The sequence below is a fragment of the Phasianus colchicus genome, chromosome 1, assembly GCF_987193195.1.
Source record: "Phasianus colchicus chromosome 1, bPhaCol1.hap1.1, whole genome shotgun sequence".
NCBI classification, from domain to species: domain Eukaryota; kingdom Metazoa; phylum Chordata; class Aves; order Galliformes; family Phasianidae; genus Phasianus; species Phasianus colchicus.
The window spans coordinates 40,070,576-40,096,382 of NC_143436.1; the positions used below are offsets into that span (position 1 = coordinate 40,070,576).

Here is a 25,807-nt window from a genome sequence, read left to right on the forward strand (position 1 = left end):
GGAGCCACTGTCAGACTGAAGCATTTACTACTTGATCTAGTAAAGCAATGCTGATATTGTCTGCTTTCCCATAGTAATGAGGCAAGAAAAATAAGGAGGTTTTGCACCATTGTACTGCCATCTGAGGAGTGGAGAATGATGATCTTGTAAATATTTGTGTTCCTGTCCTGATGCTAGGTGAACTTAAAACTGATTTTTTCCAATTTAATAAAATAAAAATGAAAAATTAGAAATTCCTTCTTCAAGAAACTGCAACATTTGCTTCCACCAGAGACACAACCATTAGCGGCATTATATGTCTTCACAATCTCTGTATCAATAGATTTGATGTTATCAGAGCTGCTATTGCAGAATATGTTGGCAAGATGTATGGCTTGCAAGCACAAGAGGTCACATCTGTGATCTGAGAGTAAATAATAACAAATTTGTGACTAAACAGCTGCAATTCTTCTTACCAGCTTTCATCTTCTCCCTCTTTTCCTTACTTTCTGCTGGTTCCCTCACCAGACACCACCTTCTCCTCTCATTTTGGCCTCCTACCTCTCTGGAAAGAAACAGTTTTGCAATGCTAAGACTTTCAGAGAATACAGCTGGCTCTGTATCTACTTGAGGATAGAAAAAAGTTAGGGTCTGTGAAACTTTTTTGACATATGGCTTGGAGAGACATAAGGCTCCCTGCCAGCGCAAGTCCGTGCTCTGTTCTGCAGGCTGTCTGCCATAGGGTAGTTCTGAAGAAAAGGAATAAATATAAACCAATCTCTCTCTACTTTTCTCTCTGTTTCACATAAAGCATGCTATGAGAGAGTAAAAATCATTCAGCTTTCCATCAAAGCAGATGACTGAATATGGATGTTTTATTTTTTAGTAACTTCAGGGCTAATGTACTGTAAAATACACAGTTTTTCTTGTCATAATGGCAGAAGCAAAGAGGGCAGGACTAGCTGGGTTTTTTGCACACATTAATATATTCTTCCACTGACCCATGAGCTGGAAATCTTATATCCCTGCCCAAGTGTTTTCCAGCTGCTACTAACTATACTACTAGTTGGACAAAAACCATTTCAGAAGCAGAGTCAGAAAAGCATGTTATGTATGGCCTTGCAGTGTTAATAGCAGTCAGCAAAGACCTCAGATAAGAACCAAAATTAAGAGACAAACCAGGATAAATTTCAGCACTGCCATGTTTAGAGAGATGCCAAAGGAAAACTGGTTCAAGTGCTGGTTTCTATAACGTTTTTTCCTGGCATGATCTGATTTACCTTGAAGGCATATAAGGTCAGTTAAGTCACTACTAGCCACTTGAAAGGGATATGCCTGTCAGAAGCCAATTTCATAACAGGATAAAAGAGCTATCAATCAACATATTGTCTAACATATTGGTTATGATTACAGTATATTGACTGACTATGTGGAGAGATGTTAAACAGGGTTTAGTTGTATCAGTATTTTTAACTTTTCAGTGGTTGGATTTGTGGAAACCATTGTCGAGATATCTGATTTCTGAGCCATCAGTAGTGAAGTAAATGGCATTTAGCTCTGCTCCAGGGAAGGACTTACTTTTTTATCAAGTGTCACCTCTACCATGATGTGCCTGAATAAATATAAGTATGCGCTTTGGCTTTAGTAGAGTCTCTTGGGAGAGCAGTGTGAATGTAAGTTATTTATGATTTAGGATGGATTGAATGCTAGTCACAGCACAAAAATATTACCTTATAACCTCACTACATTTGCCAGTAATGGAGACAAAAATTTTACCCTTATTAAAGGACCATTTCACCATAAAAATATAATTGAAAAACCCACTTTTACTTCTGCCAACTGCACTTCTCAGACAGTATGTTGTTCCTGCACGTAGCCATGACTCTGAAGCTGTTCAGCTCAAGGACAGACTCCTTTCCACCGAGCAGGTCTGGGAGTTTGTGACAAGTCTGATCAGAAACACTTAAACTGACATTCAGAATGAGCTGCTTATCTCTTAGTTCTTGGAAACCCCATTTGAGTTTTTACCAAGTCAGTCCTAATTTTGCTGTACTGCAGAGTGATGTGCTGGCATCAGCGATCAGAAAGTGAGGGAAATATTCACAGATTTGTTTCTGAGAGAGTTGAACAAATTAATACTGATTTTGCTACTTTCCTTTGTCCTTGAAAATACAGCAAGATGTTAGAAACTTTGTATTGGATATACTGTGTTGTTTTTAAAACTAATTTATTTCTTGCTGTATCTTGTATCTTATCAGCTTTTTGTGATATATAATTACCATTTTACATTTAAGGTGGCTGTGCTGATTTAAAGAAAATTCTCAAGTGACTGAGCTTGCAGCAGTAATAGTAGTAATAGAAGTCGTTTGTCTTATGGATATTACATATTGAGTTAGCATAGGAGAATAGCAATACAAAAAGATGCAGGATAGATAATAAAGATAATAAATAACTAAGAATGCATAAGCAATAAATAAATAATGACTAATTAGTAAACAAAATAATAAATATAGAAGAGTAAAACAAGCAAAGTCCTTGATGGACTGCATACATAGCCATATGTTTGTACCACACTCTAAAAGCTACAAATTGCACTGAAATCAAGATGTGGTGTAAAAATAAAAATAACAATATACTTTACAGTCTATTTCTCATTTTTTAAGTAAATATATGATACCTAGATAAAATATAACATTCAAAAAATCTAGATGAGAATAAAATTCCCCTCACATAAAGTGCTTTTCCGTTCAAACTTTTCTTTATATTACATATTTAAGAGAAGGAAAACACAAGTTTTTTGGAAGTCCCTGCTACCCTCAGGCTTTTTATTGTAGAGCACAATGCTGTTAACCATCAGTGCACATGTTCACATGTGGGCATATTCATTCTGGTGCAGGGGCCTCTGTGACAGCCCATGCAGTGCGTAAACCTCACATTAAAGTAGATTTTGAATTACAGAAGATGCCTTTTGCTTATTTCTACAGTGGAGTAAATTTCAAACCAGCCTATAGAAAAATACCATGAAGTGACTGATAAGCAATTTCAGGCTGACATTTGTTTCAAAAATTAGTTGTGACTTACCAGAATAACCCTTTTCTATGAATAACTCACATATCTTTCCTAGGTTAAAGTAATGCCATCAAAATATCCAGTGCTTTTTTTCCTATTATTAGTAACTTCACCTTAAGGCCTAGTCCTACAAACATTGTTCATCACAGTTTTGCTGAAATTAATGGAACTATTTACAATCGAAAGGACTCATGCTCTACTTCTCCAGAAACATCAGACAGCAAGGAAAATTATTTTAATGGAACAATTTTCAGAATTTTTCATCATTTTTATTTCTCTTTGATAATACAGCCCTCTGTGTACATTTTTCAAATAACAGACCCAATTTTCAGTATGGGATTCATCTATTTTCTCTATTGCTCTTTTACTTGAAGACTGTGTTTTCATTCTTGGAACTCTAGTGGAACTGGCAAAAGAAGGAAAGGGAAGTGCTAATAGTGTTGTCACCCATTTTTTTATGCAATAAGGTTAGGCGTTAAGGTGCTGTCATGAGAGAAGGAAGAAGATGGCTAGTGTCTTGCTTAGCGAAAGCAAGATTAAGCGCTTGTATCTCAAAGAGCTCTAAGTTAGACTGTATGGAGAATGCATTACTCATGCTTCTCACTGAAGCTGCTGCAGAGCTCCTCCATGGGACACACATGGAATCAGGAAGATCATTCTGCAGGAGGGTTTTCTAACAAAGATTTGTAATGGATTTTGTGGGTGAAAGACGAAATATTGGAATTTATTCTTGTTTATTGCTGTCAGAACCCGTAGAGCATGTGCTGGGTGGAGAGTTGCACGCATTATTTTACTGTCTCATGGCCATTTTAATTCTCAGTGCTGAAGTTGCTTATGACAGAACTTCAGTTGTGAGCATTAAGTTTTCATACTGAATACAGAGTCCATAGAAAGTTTATTTGCCTGGGAAAATAAGCGATTCCTCTGTAAGAATATTTTGAAATAAATCTCTTGACAAGGCAAGGTTTTGATCATGCCTGATTTTGCTGTGGACGACTCATATCAGTAATGTTACACATCTTTTTGTAGTTGAGTTTTGCCTTAGTGAGCAAGGTTGAAGGATGAATTAAGGCTTGAAGCTTTTTTCTTTTTTGAAGCTGTATCATTTTGTCTAATGAAAGGCCATTACTTCCCCTGTCAGTGTAGCCTCCGTTGCTGTAGTAATGCATCTGTGGGTACATTATCACTGCTTCTGCTTCTGTGAATGAACAATTCCAAAGAGGCTACATAGAATTTATTTGTTGATTACTCACCTGCTATTAAAGTGGTTCCAAATAAAGTGGAATGGCAGATACTGCCACTTGGAAGCTTTTTCCAACTATGAAAGGAATTCTGCGTGTTATCTGCAGTGCTCAAGCTGCTTTACAGATGCACCATTTTTAATTAGATTAGTTTTAATTAGACTACAGATGCAAAGTTGCATCTGTGTATCACTATTAGTCTGTTTTGAGGCACTTTCAGCTAATAACAAACCACCATCTTATTTGCATTCATTTAAGTGTTTTCACCAATTTGCTTAACTGTTTGCTTGCTGGACTAATCACCGTGGAAGAGCACATACAACTTGTGTTGTTATTGTTATGTGGAACCAGATACAGAAAGCAAAGTAGCCTAAGAGAAAATCATGCAAGGAAAGAGAAGGAAATTGCACTGAAAAATTAATTCACTCTTAAATCTTTCTGTGAATTCCATTTGTACTTATTTAAATTCCTTTAGAGTACTTACTTTCCAAGACAATCTTGTGAGCTTTGGACTTTATTGATTGCTCTTTTACCCTTAATGTTTGTTTTCTTTATGATCTTTTCATTTTTACTTCTTCATGCTTCACAGAGCCCATTTTCTTTTGCTGCCTTTCCCTTTTTATTCTGAGCTTAACTCAGTCCTAAGGAGACAGAGGATTAATCGTTCATTACTGGTGATGCTACAGGTTTGAAAGAATTTTCAATTAGCTACTGCAAACTTTTTATTATCAAGAAAGAACACAGCTGCTTCTTCGGCTAATGATAGAAGGCTAGCAAGAGAAACTGGGAAGTTGGGCAGAATCCTTGTTGGGTAGAAGTCGCCAGAACTGCAGTCATTGATTTCAGCAGAATTATTTTTTTACTCTGACCTATAATTCCAGCAGAGATTATTTTCCTATGTTTAGTGTCTGCATTCTTTTTTTGAATTTTTGTTGCTTAGTTTTGGACAAGCTTCAGATTAATCAGATTCAATTGTATTTAAATAAGGACAGAAGCAAGAACTCTGCTATGTAATTTTAATTTTAAGATTTGATAATCATTCGTCTTCTTTGATCAGTAGCAATGAAATTAAACTGGTGAAAAAAAACATGGCTTTTAATTAAATGATTCTAACAAGGAGAATGCACATTTGAGCAAGAAGGGGATGCACAGGTGTTTAAACAGCAATAAGAAAACGTGTCCATGTAAAGCAGCTGCTAAGGTTGACTATAAATACTCGAACAAAATATTACTTAAGTGGCAATATACTGATCTCAGAGGAGCATGCTGTGAGCAAGCAGCTAGGTTGACTATTCTCAGATTTTAGTGACCTTCTTTGTAACCCCTAGAGCGAGTCACAGGCCATCTTCTCTTGGCTTTCTTTCTCTAAAATGAAAATAACACTTATCTCTGATTATACCAATTAGCAACTCAATATTCTGAAAGCATTTCATAGATAAAAAACAATGAACATGGAGTTAGTCCAGAGGACTAAAGATCCAAGTCTAATATAAAACTTGAGTCAGACCCTGATGACCATTTGCTGAAGTAAAAGTCAAAGAAGAACGTCAAATAATTGATTTTCATAGTTAGTGTAAGATTTTGCTTCCAGTTTTCTTTTCACTGAATAGGAGAAGCTGGTAACATTTCAGCACTGAGTTTTCAATGTGCCCTTAAAGGGATGCTTAACTTAGTGGAAAAAGTCAGGCTTGGACATACCTGTAGGATCAATCTGTGCTGAGCACACTTAGTATCAATAGGACACTACAGAAGGAGACAGAGAAAGGCGATGCTCTTTCTGTCAGTGAAGCTTGTACAATTAGCTCCCACAAGGGATGTAAGTGCCTAGAATGTGTCTGGTTTTCATCTGCGCACTGTAAGGCAAAAGTGACACCTAGTACAGATAATCAAAGGTGGACTCTGGTTCCAAGAGAGGATTTATTTCTTTCTGTCATATCCAGGGGAAAAAATATATATATTGACATATTTTGGAACAGCTTGCAGCCTGTATTCAGTATTACATGGTTGGACTTCAAACTCAGAACAGGTAGGAGTCAAGGGGTCTCACAACAACGGAAAGCCTTGCAGGCTGGCTGTCCAGCAGCAAGCCAGATGCAGGGATTAAGATAGAGGGCTTCCATCCAAAACCCTCAGCACATATCTCAGAACAGCAGACAGGTTCATCTGTCCACCTAACACTGAGAAATGAAAATTCCCCTTTGAAGGACAGATGCCTGTAGTTCTCTTTTTTCAGGAGATTGGTAAGGGTAGGAATAGGAATGGAAGAAGGCCAAGTCTTCTGATACAATTCTGGTAGCACAGCTCTCCAATCCTTATATATTAATCTGAAAGTCAGAGCATTCCTTTTGGAAACTGAGAGGCTTAGATTAAATTCCTTCATTGAAGCGGAAGCTATAATGGTTGACAGCACTTTTAACTTATGTTGAAATCATGGTATTATGTAGGAAATAATTCAGAATATAAACTACAGTGTGAGAGCAAAACTGTTTTCTTGTTCCCATTCTCAGCATTGCTGAATTTTAAAATAAGGAACAATCACCAAATATAATACAGAAACTGATGAAAAGGGTCATCTTTTTATGGTTCTTGCTTTATGCCAAAGCCTGTAGTATCATATCTCACCTCTATTTTATGTCCAGTTTAAAAAGAAAAAGAAAAAAAAAATGATAAAGGTACTCAAACAGATATTTTAGGGAGACTTGCTATCTTAAAAGACAAACTGATAGTAGTTGCTTTTGCTGATAGCTCACAATATTAACAGGACAAAGTAAGCATCAGGCAAACTGCCTGCTTTCATCTACACTGGATGGGAACATTGTGTGCTGTCTCCCAAGATGGTACGTGTGCCTAGGAAACAGTCCTTCTTTTAGATTCACATAATCTCCAAAACTGTCAGCTTTGGTTTGCAGCTGTAACACACAGTCATGGCCAAGCTGAATACAGGGGCTGACTAGAGCTTGCATGAATTAATTATTCAGGCTAATTAGCAGAAGACCAAAGCACAACATGTGAGAAAACATATTCCAGGCTTGCTAAATTAATAAGTTCTAACATTTCTAGATTGCAAAATCAGAAGCACAGCAAGAGCGATGAGTGTACCTTGTAGAAGTAAAGATAAAGAATACAGGAAACAATTTGCAGATAGTATAAAGGAAATCTGGATTAAGAGATCAAAATGTAGTCTGCAGCTTTTTCCTTCACTGATCTGAAGGACTAAATCCATACACCAACTGTATCATTTTGATGCAGATCTCAACATGCTAACCATGGAATTCCGAACACATACAAACAAAAACCATGTTCTTGTTTCCTTCAGCAAAGTGATCACTTTTCCAAGAAATGCAGCTTCCCTCAGCCTGGCAAAAAGGAGAGACGTGGGTAGTTTTTAATGCCTGCTAAAAACAGTTTTGAATTGTCCCAGTCTGAAAAAAAAAGGGCAAAATGAACGTATAGCATTGGCCTTATCTCAGTGTAACAAAATTTCAACTTCTGTATTTATAGGAACCAGAAAAAAAATGCTCTGAGTTGCCATTCTAAAAAGGACAGTCTTCCTTGTTAGGGAGCATAGCTCCAGATTTGATTAGAGCTATTAATGAGGTCAAATGATGCTTTTAGGCTGGTAGCTAATGTAAACCAAATCTATTTATCACTTTGGCAGTAGTTCCTGCAACAAAGTTAATGACCATTACCGCATTTCTAGTTAGCCAATCAGGAACAGTGCTTTTTTGTGCAAAAAGGCAGAAGTCAGTAATCAATCATCATCATCCTCATCATAATAGTGCTGCTAAATGAGCTTCTGAAAAAGAACAACATAGCTATTAACCTTAACCGTATCTTGAAAATAGATTTCTCCCTACGAAGGCCATTCCCGATATATGGCTTGCAGCCTTGATAGCTTCTTGAAGAATAAAGGAGATTGAAATACTTGGCAAGGGCACAAACTATAGTTAGATTCTTTTCTTCAGTCTTTAGAAATAAAACTGAACATATAAAAAAAAGGTCAATTTTTTTAAATAGCAGGTGAAAACATTTTGCCTAATAGACTTGGGTTATATACAATGAATAATGCAATTTTTTTTTTTTTTTTTTTTTTTTTGTATTAGCAGTATAATAACATGAATTCCACCAAACTTTATCCTTCTAATATCTTACGATACGTATCTTCGTATTGACAGCCATGTGCTAGTAGAACAGGCTTCTGCAACAGTTGTGCAGATTCATGTCAGTGGTGTTTTCTTGGGAAGTTTGCTCAGCCAAGGAGGACTGAGGGGAGTTATCTTTGTGGCACAGGTAGGGTGCACAGTGGCATTGGCTCTCTCTTTTCATCTCAAGGCTTGAGGTAACTGTACTCTGTACTGTTGGGACTATCTCCTTCCATATAGGCAAAGCTGGTACAAATATCCTGATCAGCAGTGCTGGGCTAATACTTAGAGTTACGAAAACATTCCAGGAAGCATGTCTGAGGAAAGCTTGGATCGACTCAGCCTTTCAGACTATTTGGCAGACTAGTCACACCCTCATTCACACAACACTGTGTTACCCTAATACCGTTCCCAAGACTTCTGCAGTGTGGCTGGTTTGCTCTCTGCTCTTTGCTGAGCTGAATGTAATGCTTCACCAGTGACAGAGGTGCCTGTCAGGAATACTCCCCTACCTACCCTGCACTGCTTGTTTCTATGGAGAGATCAGGCACACAGACACACGTACCCCATCTGGATCAACAGTCAACCCACGCATGCGATAGCACATGTGTTTGAATGTGAGCCTACTCCTCAGGTGCCTCAGGAACTCACATGTTAGAAATGCCTTCTGGGAAAGAGTGGAGGTCACAGCCTAGATTGTGTGGCATTATTGATGTGCTGTATTTTTGCTTGGGGCATTCATATTACAAGCTGCCCTCTGCCAACTGTTTTCATAGTTGCCTGAGAGCCTGGGGAACTATTTCTGTTATGATTTCAAGCTTGATCTGGAAGACCTGAAAGGGCCACAGTCGTAAGCTGGGTTGTCTGGTGCTAACTGCTATTGCTTCAAGAATGCAGCTGACTTGAGCACTTATTTTGAAGGATTCTGCCAAAGAAGGCCTCTGGTTTTTTATTTTCTTACGCTTAGGGCCTAGTCTTGGCTGTAACCTTGGCCACTGGCATGCTATGAAGGTGCCAAGCTGGCCAGCTGGGTGTCCTCTGGAAAGAGGGCATTTGTGTCAGTGAACATGATCCTAGGAGGATCTTGAGAGTTGAAAAAAGGTTTTATTAGAAAGGTCTGCACACAACAATGTGCTGGGTGATGTGCTTGGGCAGACTGAATGCGGTAGCGCACAAGCCTGGTACATTCTCCTAGGCTGATGTATGAGTAAGTGTCTGGCCCTGTGAGCAATTGGTTGTACCGAGTTGCCCACATATGTGGCCGAAGACTTGGGACTTTACACTGCAAAGCCTGTCAGGTCAGTCTCTCATTTTATTTCATCTGTGTGCAGTATCTAATCTGGTGAGGCATTTCTTCTGAGTCAGTGCCTTTGGGCACTACCCACACACAAATGAGTGTCTATTAATAATGATAATATTTAATTAAATAATCTTGTTCAAAGTTATATCTGTATATTTTAAGTAACAGATCCAGAAATGCTGGCATTCAGTTGACTTCATTAGGCATACACTATTGCCCAGAAAAAGGAATATACTTTTACAGATACATTCCTATCACAGAAAAAAATACATGATTTTTCATACTCGCTATTATTGCTGCATATATACTGCAGTTGACCTAACATTCTCCCCCCAAAAGTATTTAAAACAAAGCTGTCTGGAGATTGGCTTTTGTTTGCTTCTTGATTGTTTTTATAATTGATTTTTCACTATCACTGGTATGAAATTAATTTTTTTAATCTTTCTGGACACTGAAGGTATGAAAAGGTTCCCAAACTTATTAGAAATTAGCCTTTCTCGCTACTTGTCATGCTTAAGTATGCAAATGCATTCCTGTTGAAATGATTGAAAAAGAAGAAAAACAACAGCAAAGACTTATTCATATATCTGAAAATATTAATCAATTTTAGAAAAGGACTGTTTCCATTATTTTTAACTGCAGAATGCATGTTTCTCGAATAAGAATGGCAGATGTAATACATATATGTAAATATATGCAAGTATCTATACATTTATATATGTATATATATATATATACACACACATATATATGAAGGAACTACCCTTTGTGCTGTAGATGAGTCTTTTTTGATCTTGTTTTGATCTTGTAAATCAGAGAGTAAAAAACAGGTTAATCCCAGGCCTGTTAAAAGAGTTAATAAAAGCAAATATATAAACCTGCTTAGTATCTGTTCAAAGTCAATAATACAGCTCTACTGAGCTGTGTAGTGGGTAGAGGCAAAAGATCACATCCTAAGGGAAATGGTGTCATACTTTTTATAAATAGAAAGAGGTTGATTATTCACAAGTTAGAAATACTTTGCATTTTGACATTTGGTCTTTTTTTTACACAGAGAGGTAGTAAAGTTCACTAAGAAATTTCAGTAAGGAGACAAATGAAAATCTGATCTGGCAACAAATCTAGAGAACAGAAGGATTCTTTCAATGGTAAATTCATCACTTTGATATAGATGAGAAATGAGTAAAATCTGTTTATCATTTACCATCCCTTACTTTAATGCTTTGAGTATACGGGCACAGTATTGCTGTCTGGATAATAAAATGGCAGGAGTCAGAAAGAAAAGCTATTGTCATTAAAGCTTTAAATGAGATACAAAGAACTGTTATCAAGTAGCACATAATGAGAACTTGAGTCCCTTAGTTTATGCTACAGCTCTAGAGTGAAAAGGGCCCAGACACTCTGCAAGCCCAGAACAGGACCAGTGGTCACCCTGCTGGCCACTGTTCCACACCCACGGTTCTGTATGAAACAGCAGGGCAGAAAATCTGGAAATACTCCTCTGGCTTAGGAAGAAGCAAAGTGGAAGAGGTGCCCTAATGGTACAGGCTGGAGAGCAACCCTGCAGAAAGAGGTCTGTAGGTTCTGATTGGCAGCAGGCTGAATAAGTCAGCAGCGTGTCCTGGCAGCCCAAAGGGCCAATGTACCATGGGTTGCTTCAGGCCCAGCCCTGCCAGCAGGGTGAGGGGAGGTGTTACCCTATTGTGCACTGTGCAGCCTCACCTCCAGTACTGGGTGCAGTTTAGGTGCCACAGTATCAGAAGGATATGTGAGGAGCCAGGGGTTGGATAGGATAATTCCTCTGGGTTGCTTCCAACTCAGGATATTCCGTGATTCTAAGAAACCTGCATGCAGTAGCATCCCATGTTACGTTTATGTATGGTAATGGAACATTGGCATAAAGACAGATCATTTCTATAATTTAATCTTATTAGAAATCATAAATCAGTCCCTTTTTAAAAGAATTTTATATCTGCATAATATTTTATAACAAAATGTGCCACGTTAGCTTTTTCTTTGTTGGCAATGATTTTTTTATCTGATTTTAAAAGTTGTAGCATTTAACATGTATAGTGAATGACTAATTCTGGTGAGGAATGCAATTCCTCTTTTCAGAAAATGAAATTTAACCTGGTCCTCATATTTGCAGAGAAAGCCTTGAAAATGTGACAAAAATATATTCCCAAGTATTTAGAAACTGAGAAGTAAAATAAAACAAAAACAGTTCATAGCATACAATGAATGAAATCAGCTAAGAAAATCAAATATACATAGGCATAATTGTTTTTTTTTTTTCTCATCAATTTCATTACTTCTGACTCTCTTGATTTCTGAGTCCTAAGATTGATGTGAAGGGAGTATTTTGTCCATTTTCAAATTCCAGTTTGAAGTCAGAGGCAGTTTCATGACTTTTTGTTGTACTCTTCCTTTAAACTATCATCAGAGTAAAACGTGCAGTATGTGTCATGGGAAAAGTGAAATGCTCTTTAATTACAAATTGCCATTGTCCACATGATGGAAAACATCTCAGACTTCTGCAGATTTGTTTGTCAGTGTTGAATATTAGCTTCACGAGTTGTTTTGTGCCTTCTCAGGAAAGTATTTGGACTGAACTGCTGTTGATACATACACTGTTTTTGGAAAGCCTTCAGTAAACCTGTCTGGCTTCCAGATCCAGTTCGAGGCTCCAACTTGCTTCATCTTTGCCAGCTGCTGACTGCGTCCGGTGCTTTCTCTGGCAATTATCTAGAGCCTAAATTCATTTATTTTATTTTAAAAGCTGTATGGCAGTAGATACAATGAACTGATAGGAAGCATCAATCTAAAAATATTATCCACTTGATTAGAAAGCATTTTCCACCAAAGTTTTTCCTTTCTCTGCTCCATTTTCTGTAGTAAATGACCTAGTGGTTCTGTTGGACAGGAAAAGGTGCTGCATTTGTTGAACTGGCCAGCACTGCAACCCTCTGCAAGAGACATGCTATGCAGCAGGGAACTGGGCTGCTGGTTTCTCCCCTGGGCGGCTGCATGCCAACTGGTAGAGACATGCTGTAAGCAGTGGGGTTACACCTCTTTGTAGAAGTCGATGGGTGGAACATACTGGAGCTACTGAATTTGCCCAAGGAAGGGGGAAGTAGCAGCAGGTGGGAGGGCTGAGAGCTGTGGGAGGATGAGAGCTCTGGTAGCACTGCGTTGTGGCTCTCAGGGACCATGGCTGATGGTAGCTGAGCTGAAGCCAAGCCTGAGAGAGCAGCTCAGACTAGAAGCAACACAACGAGCAGAGGGGAAATTTTTGTTAATTCTCTTTTGCCTGTATTCTGTTTAATTTTGAGTTCAAGAGCGGATGAGCTGGTTGACAGAGGATCTATTTTTGGTTTAGTATTTATTCAGATGAAACCTGACACTTGAGCTTGAAAGCCCTGCTGATCTCTCTGAAGTACTTCTGTCAAGAAGACATCTCAGCAGCTTCACTGCCTCACTGTCCAGTCTCACCTGGAGACTCCTTAGTCTTGCCTTTTCAGCCATATATCTCAGGAGATGAGGGGAAGGAGCTGCAGAGACTGAGCAGTGAGGACCTGAGCAGAATGCATAGGCGAGAGAGAGAGAGGGAGAGCAACAGAGATAGAAATAGTTCTGCTCTCACAACCAGGTAGATGGTTTTACCATAAACTGCAGCTTCCATGTGCCCTAAAAGGTGAATTAATATTAACAATAATAAATGTAATAGACTCGGAAATTCTCATAGTAGATGTGGTTCACTTTCAGGTAAATATTTTGGTCATTTAAAGCATTTTGACTTCCAGCCCTGGTATTCATCAGGTTCTGGAGTGGATCAACCTCTTCAGCTAAATTTGTAGCAGTATCTAGGATTCCTGCTAAATTCAGTATCAGTTTATTTGCAATGAATGCTCAATCATGTGATGTTGGCATAATTTCACATGGGGATATCTAACAAACAAGATATAGGCAGGAGTATATTCAGTGAGTGAAGCCCATGTAATCAGTGTAGTTTCACAGACTGTTTTCATGTGGAGAACTTTCACTGTCAAAATGTACATCTCTTAGCTCAGTTAAAGCCTCAGTAACTTCCGTAAAGTATCCATGGCAAGAGCACATTGCTCAAGAAGTAGAGGAGGGACAATACAGCATGAGAGCATTTTATTTTTAACAGAAACCTTAGTAAGGGTTCCTTTTAGTAATAGGTCAAAGCCATTAACTCAAATGCCTAAAAAATCTGAAATAAATATAAGAATGTGAAAATAGTGTTCTGCAAACAGGCTGTTAAAGCAAGGTTTCACATATAAGAGTGTTTAGGGAGAATATATAGTTGTGTAAGCCTAAAGGTTAGCATTTAATCACCAGTATTTTTAAGCACATACTTGCAGTTTTTCTCTGCCTCCTTTACAAGTAATTCTACCATGTATCAGTTTTTTCTTTTCTTTACATTGATCACCATTGTATTCCTTCTGCTGTGAATAGTGGCATCCTCTGGGTCCTTACTCTTAGTACACGTTCTTTTTTCTTAAAGTCATTTCTAATGAAAGTTGAATGGATTCCCAGAATGTTGCCCCTTGGAAGTTGCTATAGAGAAAGAATATGGCTATATATTATTTTTGCTTTCTGAATGGAAGCTGTAAATGCAAAAAATCTACAATAAAACTGCAGTTTAATAAATGAAAACTGCCACTACTCTCATGCTTAGGTGACCAGAGATTTAGCTTAATATGTAGCGCTTCACATACAGCTATGTGACAGTTGCATCTTCCTGTTAAGTATCACGCTCCCTCTGAAACATAAGTTATTAATATTTATCAATTGCAACATACCATGAGCCTCCTTTGTACTGTAACATGGAATCTGCCATCATCTGATAGTCCTTTGCTGTCAGAGTTTAAATGGGGCTGTTAATTGCTTAATTGGGAGTTGTCATTAGATAGCTTCCTTGGTATGGAGGTCTTTGCTTTTTAATTCAGCTTTCTCTCTTCAGTTCTTTCTTGACCTTCCTTCGGATTCTTTTTTAAGCTAATGAGGCTTCCTCTGACATTACACGCAAAAAGGGAGGAAAATTATTAGGATGAAGGATTTTATTCTCTTTTACAGACTACAGCACTTTGATGCTGTTACACGTTTTGTGACTTCCCTCTTACTGTCTTTCCTCGGGAGCCAAATGTCCTCTGAGGCATTTGATAATTTTAGATCGTCTGACAGGAATGTCAGTTTTCGACCCAAGACCTGTATCTCTCCAAGCATTTTGTGTAAGGCTAAGTAAGGATATGTTTATATAAAGGGCACCATTTGTAGCTCTTAAATGTAGTAATTCGGTAGTACATATTTTCCTTTGCATCTAGCATATTTGGTAGAAGATTTAATGACAGGGTGGGATACAAGCTATATTTAGTACAATGAAATAAAACTAAATCTGTGGTGTGAAGCAGTTTGTCCTGAGGGCCCAGTGCCACGCTGCAAACTTGGTAGGGGTGATGGTTCAGATTACGTATGCTCCCATGGGCTGAGTGCCCTTGCAGTTTGGATCACAATAAGGGTAGCTCTAGGAGCAAGTATTGGCACTACTTCCATCCATGCCCTCTCAGATCTTGCACACTGTGAGTCTAAGCATGATAAGTGGGAATGGTCTGGAGATCTGCCTCATTGACACACTGTTAAGTCCAAACTGAAATGGTAATGTCAGCATACCACAGCTGCCATGTTTGTGAAATGGATACAGACACATCAAATGGCCTACAGTATGCACTCAACCTTGGCTGACCTTAATGGTAAGAAACAGCGCAGAGAAAGAGAGAGAGCTTACAATTCCTTTATCTGCTTCCATTTCTAACTGATGTTCATTGTGAGTGAAAGATGCAGTGTTTGTACCAAAAATGACTCCATTATCAACACAATCCTGAAGAGTTTATTCTCTCTGGTGCCCTGATATGGCTTAGGGAAAAGCCATGCATTTCATTTTCCTTGCAATTTCCTTTTACTCCACTCCTGCATTTCTGAGTGTACACTGTTTGGATTGGATCAATAAGACTAATTAAAAACTTTGTTTACTAACTATGCTACCTCAGCAGATCTCCTCCTATAGATCTGTCTGTATGAGCCTTGGAGGTTCACCAAATCACGTAGTGATTCATGACAGTGTCTTTAAGACCACAGGAGCAGAACAAAGAAAAGAGCACTGAAATACCAGAAAGCTTATGCACATATTAATTATACTTAAAGCTATAGCTTTTCCTTGACAGCTTACTTAAGTATTGCTTGTTTCAAAGCACCCCCTTGTGCTGGCACTAGGTAAGACAAATTGTACAAGAAGCTTCTGGCTCTCTGATACCTCCCTATCACTTGGTCAGGATCTGTGTTTTTTGTGTCACCCAAACTCTTTTTTCTGCTGCAGAGGCCTTTCGCTTAATGGCTCATGTCCAAAGTCCTCCTGAGGTTTCAAAGTATGCTACTGAACCCGATCAAACTGATTGAATATAGATGGAGGTAGCCTTCAAACTGTAGATTCTTATTGTTGATGACTAGGAAAATGAAATTAAGTGAACATCATATCTGTGGGAAAGTCTAACTAGATTTAAGCATTATGAATCCCTGAAGGGAGCCACTTACCAATAACAAGTTCATATACTGTCCATAAAGTTTTTGTATATGTTATTCACAGTTGGTATGCCAAAATATTAAAGACTGTAGTTTTGAGACTTCCAAAGTTTGAGTGACTTTAGTCACTTCTTTCTGGGATGTCCAAAACTGCTTTTTAGAAATATCTTTTTTTCTGGAATTCAGGCTCCAGGCAGTGTCATGAACTGAGAGGAACAAATACGAAAACTCTCCAAGTCTATAATAATTTTGGAAAATCTTGCCTGAATTATGTAATAATGATTAACATTTAGTTTGATAATGTTTTTGAAAAGCAACAACCATCATGTCTAAAATCAAAGCTAGTGATAACAATATGTTTCACTTCTCTTAAATCTAACACATGTATCCAGTGCCAGCAATATTAGATTGGGCAATCTCTGTCAGCAGCAATGTTCTGCTGAGACATCTTCTTGACAGAGACAGTGCAGTTTCATTGGGGAAAAAAATCCATTCCTTTTTTGTTTTTTCAGACTTGAATGTTGAAGATGTTTTGGAAAATGTCCAGATTCTGGGTTTCCTCAATTTTTTATTCTTTATTACTTATGCTTTCTGTAACAAAAATAGAGCACATTTTCCTTGAGGGATTCTGTATAATTCTTGGTGTCTCAGATATTAATTTGGCGATCATTTAATTGCATCACAAGAGCTATTGGGTGAAATTAAATTACAAATAGATGAAAGCAGACAATGCATTATTAAAAAAAAAAAAAAAAAAAAGGGAGGTATCTGCAAGTGTTTGAAATATTCCCCAAGGCACCCTACGTTGTTCATCCTCCAGAGAACCACGGCAACAGAGCCAGAATACCACTTTGCACAACAGCTACAGCACATAGACACCTGACTTCACTACCTACACAGGCTTTTTCATCTGTAGCATGCATATTTATATATCCTACGCACATTCCCTGTCTCTTCAGTTCCTTGGTTCTCCCATCTTAGCTGCATGTGATGTGCTCCGCCTCTCTTTCTTCCCACAGTGCCACTCTGCCAGCAGAACCCATCCCATGCTCTCATTGCTCCCTGTGTTGCTTTACATTGTGCTTTGAGTATTCCTGGCAAAGCAGCAAAACAAATAGCTGACAGGTTTAGGCACATCAATCATTTCATTATTGACATAACTCTTAAGAATTAGCTTAGGTAAAGAATACAACATTCTGTAAATGCTATCTCAAAGGCTATGTGTTTAATATAGTTTAAGTGCACCATTGAAGTTTAAATTTGAAAAGGGCACGCTGCCTGTGAAAGGCAGTGATTTTACATTTGCAAATGCTGAGTGAAAAGACAAAATTTTGTGGAAGTCAGGTGTGCTATGAAGTGTTACTGTTGCACCTGATCTGAAGCAAAAATGAAAGCAGTAATGCATGAAATACAGATTTTAAGTTGTGATAAGTGCAGATCTAATACAACTTTTATTGCAGAATTCTTACTGCTGACTCCATAAAATGCATCACATAAACAGCTGTTAATCTGTTCACTTTATCTTTTAACATTCATTTGTTTAGTAATCAGTTCTCATTTGTTCTACATATGGTATAGCTTCTCTTTTATAGCAGCTGCATATAATGAACATTTGGAGGCTCAAAATGTATTACAAAAATTACTGTTTAACATTTTTCTACATTATTTTTGTATCTGTCACCAAGGACTTTTGAACGAAAGTTAGAAATTAAAGTCATTAAACATAGAGTAAGGAAAGTTTAGGTGCTTTGTCCTCTTTCTGAACTGATAATTTGTAGTCGAATTTTTCCTGTGACCGTGCTTCACACTCTGCTTAGCTCCTTTAAGCAATTAATTTTCTCTATTTATACTGTCCATTCCCTTCTGTGATTCACTGACGTCAACATGTCAAATTTGATTCACTTGTCAGTTTTGTTCTGTATCATATGAGGGACCTCTTGGTAACGCACTCAGAGTAACTTAAAGACCTGGTAGCCTGAGTGCATTTAGAGATTTTAGAAAATGACACTTTAAAATATTTAAAGTATCATCAAGTGTTTTGATTCAATGTCGGGATCTGTGGTCATTAAAACTGAGCTGTATGAACATAGTTCCCTCCTGGACTGTTTGAGTGTCATCTTAACGACTTTTTTCCAATATTCTGATCTTTAACAAGACCATTTTATTACAGTAAGTGTTCTGTATTGTTTATTCAGAATTCAGTTATGTCCAGATTCCTGGAGAGAATGAATAAATTGAACAACTGATTTTCTTGATAGCAAAATACGGGTGAAAATCTAGCTATGTACTGCAACTCTGCTAATATTAGGGTATGATGACTAATAGCACACATGCCCTTGGATTGGCCAGTAGCATGTCCTTGGTCAGTGTTTACTGGTGACCTTGACCTGCGCTGTGTTGTGCAGAGTCTACTACACAGCAGCAGGCAGAGAAGTTCGTCAAAACTGGCTGTTGGATCTGATGCCTTTCTGAAAACAGGAAATTCCTGGCCAGTTCTGCCCAATTCAGCCACAATGCCAGGTGGGTTGTGGAGATGATGAAAGAAAGCAAACTACTGCCTAAGTATGCCGAACATATCGTATACTGTTTTCAGATGGTTGATTTATTCAGAATAGCTGCAAGTTAATTTGATATGTGTCACCAGTCACGTAAATAGATAGATATTGGCATTGTGTGTGCAAATGCTCAGTTGGGAAAATATACAAAAGATGATAGTGTTTTAGAAAGAATTTCAGGCATTTCTGCAAGGCATTTTCTTTGCAAAAGATTTAGCTGTAAGAGAGCTGTGCCTGTTTCTAAATTTAACCCTACTAACACCTTTACCACCTTCTCTTTTTTGTTTCTTTTTCTCTTCCAGTGCCACCTTGGGCCTTAATAGCCATAGCCATAGTTGCAGTCCTATTAATCCTTACCTGCTGCTTTTGTCTCTGTAAGAAATGCTTGTTCAAAAAGAAGAACAAGAAGAAGGGGAAGGAGAAGGGAGGGAAGAATGCTATTAACATGAAAGATGTTAAAGATTTAGGGAAAACCATGAAAGACCAGGTAAAGTACCTCTCCTTTTCTTCAACTCTTGAGTTATGTTTGCAGAATTCTGCCTGATGTGTCTAACAAAAAAAAATGTTGTGCTTTTTGCCTTGGTAGTTGCTCTGTGAAGAGAGGAGCATCTTCTCAATAGCATCTTAAAGTGTGAATATGGGTATGGCATCACTGATAAAGCAGCCAACCAGTTTCTCTCCTCTGCTAATAAAATGAACAGATTTGTAATGACTCATCTGGAAGGAGAAAGTTTATTGAGAGTATCTTGGCTGTCACAGAAATGTAGCAAATGTGTACAATTTTCAACAGTCTTATTTTCTATTTTCTATTTTGACCAAGAACAACTATAGCATTTATATCTTTCTAGCAGTAGTTCTGAGCACAGGTGATAAACAAACATACATCTTTACTCTGAATCTCCTTTTACACAAAAGCATAAGGTCAACTGAGAAACAAACAACAGCATAGAAGAGAAAATGAGAAACATGCAAACAAAGGAAAACTAAAAGAAATTGCATAGAGCATTCAGCATAGTGATGCTGAGAGAATTTATTTTGTGTAGGAAGTGAAGCATAAAGATATCAGAATATACTTGTAGCTATAAGTCAGTGGAGTAACTTAGAGGAATAGATTAGCATAATGCCCTTTGAGTAGTATCATCTTCATGAGAGCAGACAAACTTGTCCTTTAGATCTGCTTCATTAAAGAAAGCAAAAGTTGCGGGACCTAATCCTCAGTGCAACAGACTTCATTAATATGTTCCTGAAATATTACTTTTTTTAATCAGGATTTTATTATTGTCCTTCTTCCTTACAATTCTGGTGTTAAAAATTCATAGGTAAATCTAGCAAGAATAAGCAGAAGAATAGGGAAATAAATGCAAAGAATTCATGTGTTCTTATTGCATTGCCAGATTTTTAAGCAAAGACAAAGGGCTCTATTTTTCAAACAAAAAGTACTGAGGAGACTTAGGGAATTGCTATATGAAACCTCTTCAGTAGCTGACAATAACTGTAAAGATATTGCATGTGTCTGTGCTCCCAAGACCTTTCATAAGATTTAGCCAGAGTAATTCAGAAGTGCTTATCCAGCCAATGAGAAAAGCAAAGTAAGGAATGAGTAGTTCCTCCCATTAGCTGGAGTCCAGTGTGTGAGGAAAGACAGGTTGATTCGTAATAGAAGCCAAATCTGGGAGCCTGAGGAGTAGTGGCGTCAGATCAAGAGCAAGATCCAGGAAAAACCTAGAGAAGAGTAGCTAAGATTGTATGGAGCAGACCAGCAGAAGTGGTGGGATGTCACTGTGCACTGATGGAACAGCCACCGATGGGGCCAGTCCTCAGGAGTCCTGCTACAGGCTTGCATAATTTTCTAGGCATGTAAGTCATGATAGGGGAAGAATATCAAAAGTGGGTGAGGAGATCTTGTAATTTTTCTGGCTGGCTGCAGCTATTTCCATTTCCAAAAGGACAGTTTTTGTTGTTGCCCAGTGGATAGTAGTCATTGCTGAAACGTCAGTGCGCAAGGCTGCAGTTAATTTTTCTAGGCTATACACCATATCAATAGAGTAAACTTTGGATGGTGCCCTGGTGCATAGCTTCACCCTTGGTTCCACCAGGAGGGAAGATGCTTTTCATGTACCATGCTGGTGTACTGAAGTGCAAAGTTTCAAGTATAGACACAAGGCAAATTCATATCTGCAAACAACCTCAGCAGCACGCAAAGTCAGTAATGTAGATGTACCTGTTTCAAGGTCAGAAAGATAAGTGAGGTTGAACTTGGAGTACAACAGAGCAGAAATTTGGTGTTTTCCTTTGAAAAAGATTTTGTATTTTACTGATTTTGTTTTCTTTGTGTGATGAATATGAAATGAACCCTTTTACTTTAAGCACCCAGGTTTAGGATTCATGAATTCCTTGTACTTAATTTAGAGATTGTATTATTAAGTAATTGTGAGTTACTTCCCCACAAGCCATACATGGTAAGTCACTTCATCAGTTGTTGGTTACCCAGGGCTACTTTTAGCTAGCTTCTTTCCACTGAAGCAAAGGTAATTTGAAAGAACTCTGATTATGTCTGTGGAAAAATCCCTTGCAATGTTTTTTGCTGTGTTCTACCAATGTTACTAATTATAACAAACCTAATACTTTCTTACAGGATAAATAATGTGCAGTTTGTTTATTGATATTAATGTGGAGTTTCTTCCATATCATTTAAGACCACTGTTGTATTGACAATATATTATTAAGTGTTTTTAATTGTATTTGTTAGGACCTGGATAAATGACCATGGATTCTTGGAAAATAAATATATAAAATGCAAAATTTTATTATGTAATTAGTATTGGATTTAATAACTTCATTTTTCTGGGAAATTTTGATAAAAAGCTGATTCATGGCTCCTGTTTATCAAAAAAAAGTAGCTCAAACTTTGAAATGTTACACCATGAGGTATTTCAAGATGTTTCCATTCAAAGTATCCTGCATAGGAATTTAAACATACTTTTGCCCAAATATTTTGTGTTTTAACTGACGTGGTTTGGTCTGCACAGTAAACCTGATGAGGATAGATTCTCAGCTGAGAGATATAAATGTTGGACCATTTGTAAGTGACTGCATCATCACCTCTTATGTGTCTGGGATTTCTAAAGCAGGTTGATTGAGTTACCTCCCGTAATTTCATACTAGTTGGTAATGTATACATTTTAGGTCCTGGCATTGAATAGTTTCTAACAACTTAATTCCTGGTTTTTCAAAACTCAGCTGTCCTTTTTTTTTTCCTTTTTTCTCAGCACGAGTGATTTTTTATTCTGGCAGTTTAATCTGGAATTATTAGTGCAGGCTTTAGTATACCTAGCTGAGCTCAGTGCAATGTTAAATGTAAAATACTTCACAAAAGAAGAATGAATCACTTTCGAGGTTCTGTCATAGAACAGAAAGGGGTGAAAAATAAAAAAGTAATTGTAAATCAGGATGTTAATCTATTGCCTTTATAAAGGGCAACATACAGTACCAAAAATCTTAAATGTTGTCAAAAAACAATAAGCTTAGTTCAGTCATCATTAAGTCTGAACTTACGAGTGCTAATTACCTGCTGCCTTCAGCTGAGAGTACATAATAGCAGTTGATAGGCACTTGGCATCTTGCAAGATCCTAGTTCCCTAGGCACACAAAACTTGAAAGGGAGCAGCGTTTGGCAGTATCAGCCTTTGGAAGTGTAATTTCCAGCTTAGCTTGGTTTAGTTTGTTGAAGAGAACTCCTGGTTTACATGTGCCCATGCTGACCTGCATGTCCATGTCAAACCCTCATAGAGTCATACAATTTGGCATAAGTGAAGATCCTTTTGACACAGAGATTCAGTTGGATCAATAGTCAAGCACAATAGCTAGATATTATAGAAAGTGAAATGATTTTTGCTTCTCTTAGACTTACACTTCAGAATGACCATTTTTCTGAACACAACTTTTAGTCTGATTTTTAAATGAGAAACTGTGAAATAATACAGATTACGAGCAAATTTGATTGCAGTGAAGTGAGAGAAGATTTAAAATAAGGCTTTCAGTCTTCAAACACATTTCTACAGCTCTCTGTGGTTACTTTTTCAAGTAGAGTACACAACTCTGCCAAGAACTGGGGGGAGGAGAAGATTCTGTCTGGGGAGCCGAATTATTATAAGAATGTACTAAAAAAGGTCATTTCTCCATGGTTTTTGCTGATGTTTGTATGTGGATGTTTTAATTTTTATTTCTTCCTTCTATGTCCTCCTTGTCTGTGTTGTGTCTCATGACTGTTCTGGATTGTCACTTGCGGTAGGTTTACTTTGCTATTCGGACGCACCTAGTCTAAAGCTCTGATACATATAGTCTTCTGACAGCTCTGGCTCCTCAGCTGAGATTTATATGTAGTAGCTTTGGTACACACATCAAGAGGCTGAACCAAACTGATTGGGTATTTTCTTGGTGGGGGAAGGCTAGAGGAGGTGAAAAGAAGAGGTTATTTTTTCTGTAGTTCAAATATTTCATCAAACTGTACTAGAAAGCTCAAGTTTGAAATCAATGGGTACCTAAAAATAACTTGCTAGTTTTATTTCCTTCTGCTATAAATGTATCGTATATTCTGGTATAAATGCACTGGATCAACAGTAGACAAAAGCAAAAAGTGTTTTTTTCTGTCTTTTTCTTAGCATCAGTAAAATTATTGGTACCCCATGAAACTTGCTGTGGGCTGTCACATCATCCCAGTACAGTGAACATGCTATAAGTTCATAGTACTCCATGACAAACTCTTTTATGTGATCTTACTGCAGATTTCTCTGGGTGCACCTGAGTTACTACTGGCACCAGCATTTTTATGAGATCTTCCCATCACACTTTTCATCCTTGTAACTTCCCAGTCTCTTCCATGCCTCCATTGGCTACTTTTTACCTTAGGAAAAAAAGCCCCAAACACCCAGCCCTAGAGACGCTGTAATAGCTGCTGATTTATTGGGTTGCATTGGTACAGCAACATTCTTGCTTAAACTCAGCCTATGGGCTGAGGAAAGGAATAGACTTAATCATTTCAGTCATGAACAGTGGCACTGAAAAATTATTAAAATTTAGCTCTGTTGCTTGGAGAACAGTTGCTGTGGTCATCTGAACCTTTTATTAGGTCACAAAGCATTTTTGGAGAAGGAGATTTAATATCTCAGTCATTCCTCATTGCATCAGGCTGAAACACTGTCACTAGTGAACATTCTTGTTCTAGAATGGATGTGTCTGCTAAATGAAACAGGAGACCTGGGATTAGGTATATGGGCTATACCCTGGAATATACAGAGTATACTTCTGACTTGCTGTGGCCTTCAGTTGTTCATGAACTTCTTTGGATCTTTGTTTTTCCTTTGTGTAGGAAGTACTAACTTCCTCACAATATTATGGTTAGTTTTCATGTATTAATTGCAGTGAAATTATGGGACATTATAAAATAATACAATAGTGAGAGCTGCAATTGCGACAGTTCCAGCAGAAAACCCTTTTTCCTTCAAAGAAACAAAACACTGAAGAGCTTTTTAATGTCAGATACCTTCAGAAATATTTCAAAGTCATGTGTGTTGACCTGGTAGCTTGAGGAAAGTTGGTAAAATGAAGTCAGTAAAATCTGCACCAGTTTCCAAAGAGCCTGTATTTCTCTCAAAGGAACCCAAGCCTTTATTGCCAAGTATAGTCCAGTAGGATCTTCTGTGGGGATAGGAACACTTCCTGGCAGCAGTCTTTTCTTCTGCAATGTTTCCTTGTATTTATTTGTTTTCCCAGTTGAATGCTTAGAGAATAGTGAGTATTAGAGAAGGCCACGTGTCAGTCTCAGCAAGCCAATTCCCATCTGTTGGTATCTTCAGTCCATGCTGGTGTTACTGTTCACCACGGTTTGTCTTCAATGCAATGAAGTATCTTAATTCACACTCAGAAAGACAGCGTGTGCTGCAGACACAGTACAGTGCAGAAAATTAGTCAAATAGTGTGAACAGGTCTTTGTTAGAAAATAAGCCCAATTACTATACTATGATGGTCAAAATGGGTTGATTGGGTCCTATTTGTGTGTTAATTCAACCTCAGGCTCAAACAACTGTCCTACTGCTTTTTTTTTACCCATCTCAGAAACCAACTGCATAAAACTTCCTGAGAAAATGCAAAAGCAACATGTTTATGAAGATGCAATGTTATATATGAGTACATTCTACATGGTTTTCTGCAAAATTCTTCTTTAGCATAGGTTAATATTAGACTTCATAACCTTCAAACTGTGAAAGCAACATTTATGAGCCACATGGCTGGGCTTATTTGCATTCCTATCTCTTCCTCTCAGCCACTCCCAAGAAAACAGAGGAGCCTGCTATGCATGATTCCTAAATTTCTTTTTCCCCCCCCTTTCAAAAATATTTTTCCTATAAAATAACTACTGTTACTTGTATTGTAACCTATTGTACTGTTAGGATGAAATGAAAAGACAGACTTACATGTCTTGTTTTCTGTACTGAAGGTCTTACCATAGGAATCTTCTATAGTCAAGGATGTTTATATCTTGCATTCTTTTGATTAACAGACCAGGTTTTGAATTGTTTATTCAAGACCAGAGTCTGCAGGTTCCTAATGAGTTGTGTCTAGGAGGTATGCAATTATTCCATAAATTAAGTGATTTGAATCACACTCTCAAGACATTCACATGTATCCACTGATTATGTGGAGAGCTGAGCTCCTACGCTAAGTGCCTGAAGTTATTGGAAATGAGTAACCTACAGCAGGAACAGCAGTTCATATTAATGAGGTATGAACTTCAGACCCTATTGGGAGTATTTATTTGTTTAATTTTTAAGCAAAGGCGTGTAGTCTTTACAAACAGAAAGGTGAATAATGTCTATGAATAGTAGAATAACCTTCAGGTACAAGAATATCAGATACTTGATA

General features: G+C 37.7%; 1 protein-coding gene across 2 annotated transcripts in view; it reads left to right on the plus strand.

The window, feature by feature from the left end:
• SYT1 (synaptotagmin 1) overlaps window positions 1-25,807 on the plus strand; it is a 337,296-nt gene that overhangs the window by 229,023 nt on the left and 82,466 nt on the right. For both annotated transcript variants that reach the window (XM_090139151.1, XM_090139144.1), the window contains exon 5: window positions 19,189-19,373. In XM_090139151.1, coding sequence (XP_089995277.1) covers window positions 19,189-19,373 — 185 coding nt within the window. The remainder of the gene's footprint in view (window positions 1-19,188; window positions 19,374-25,807) is intronic.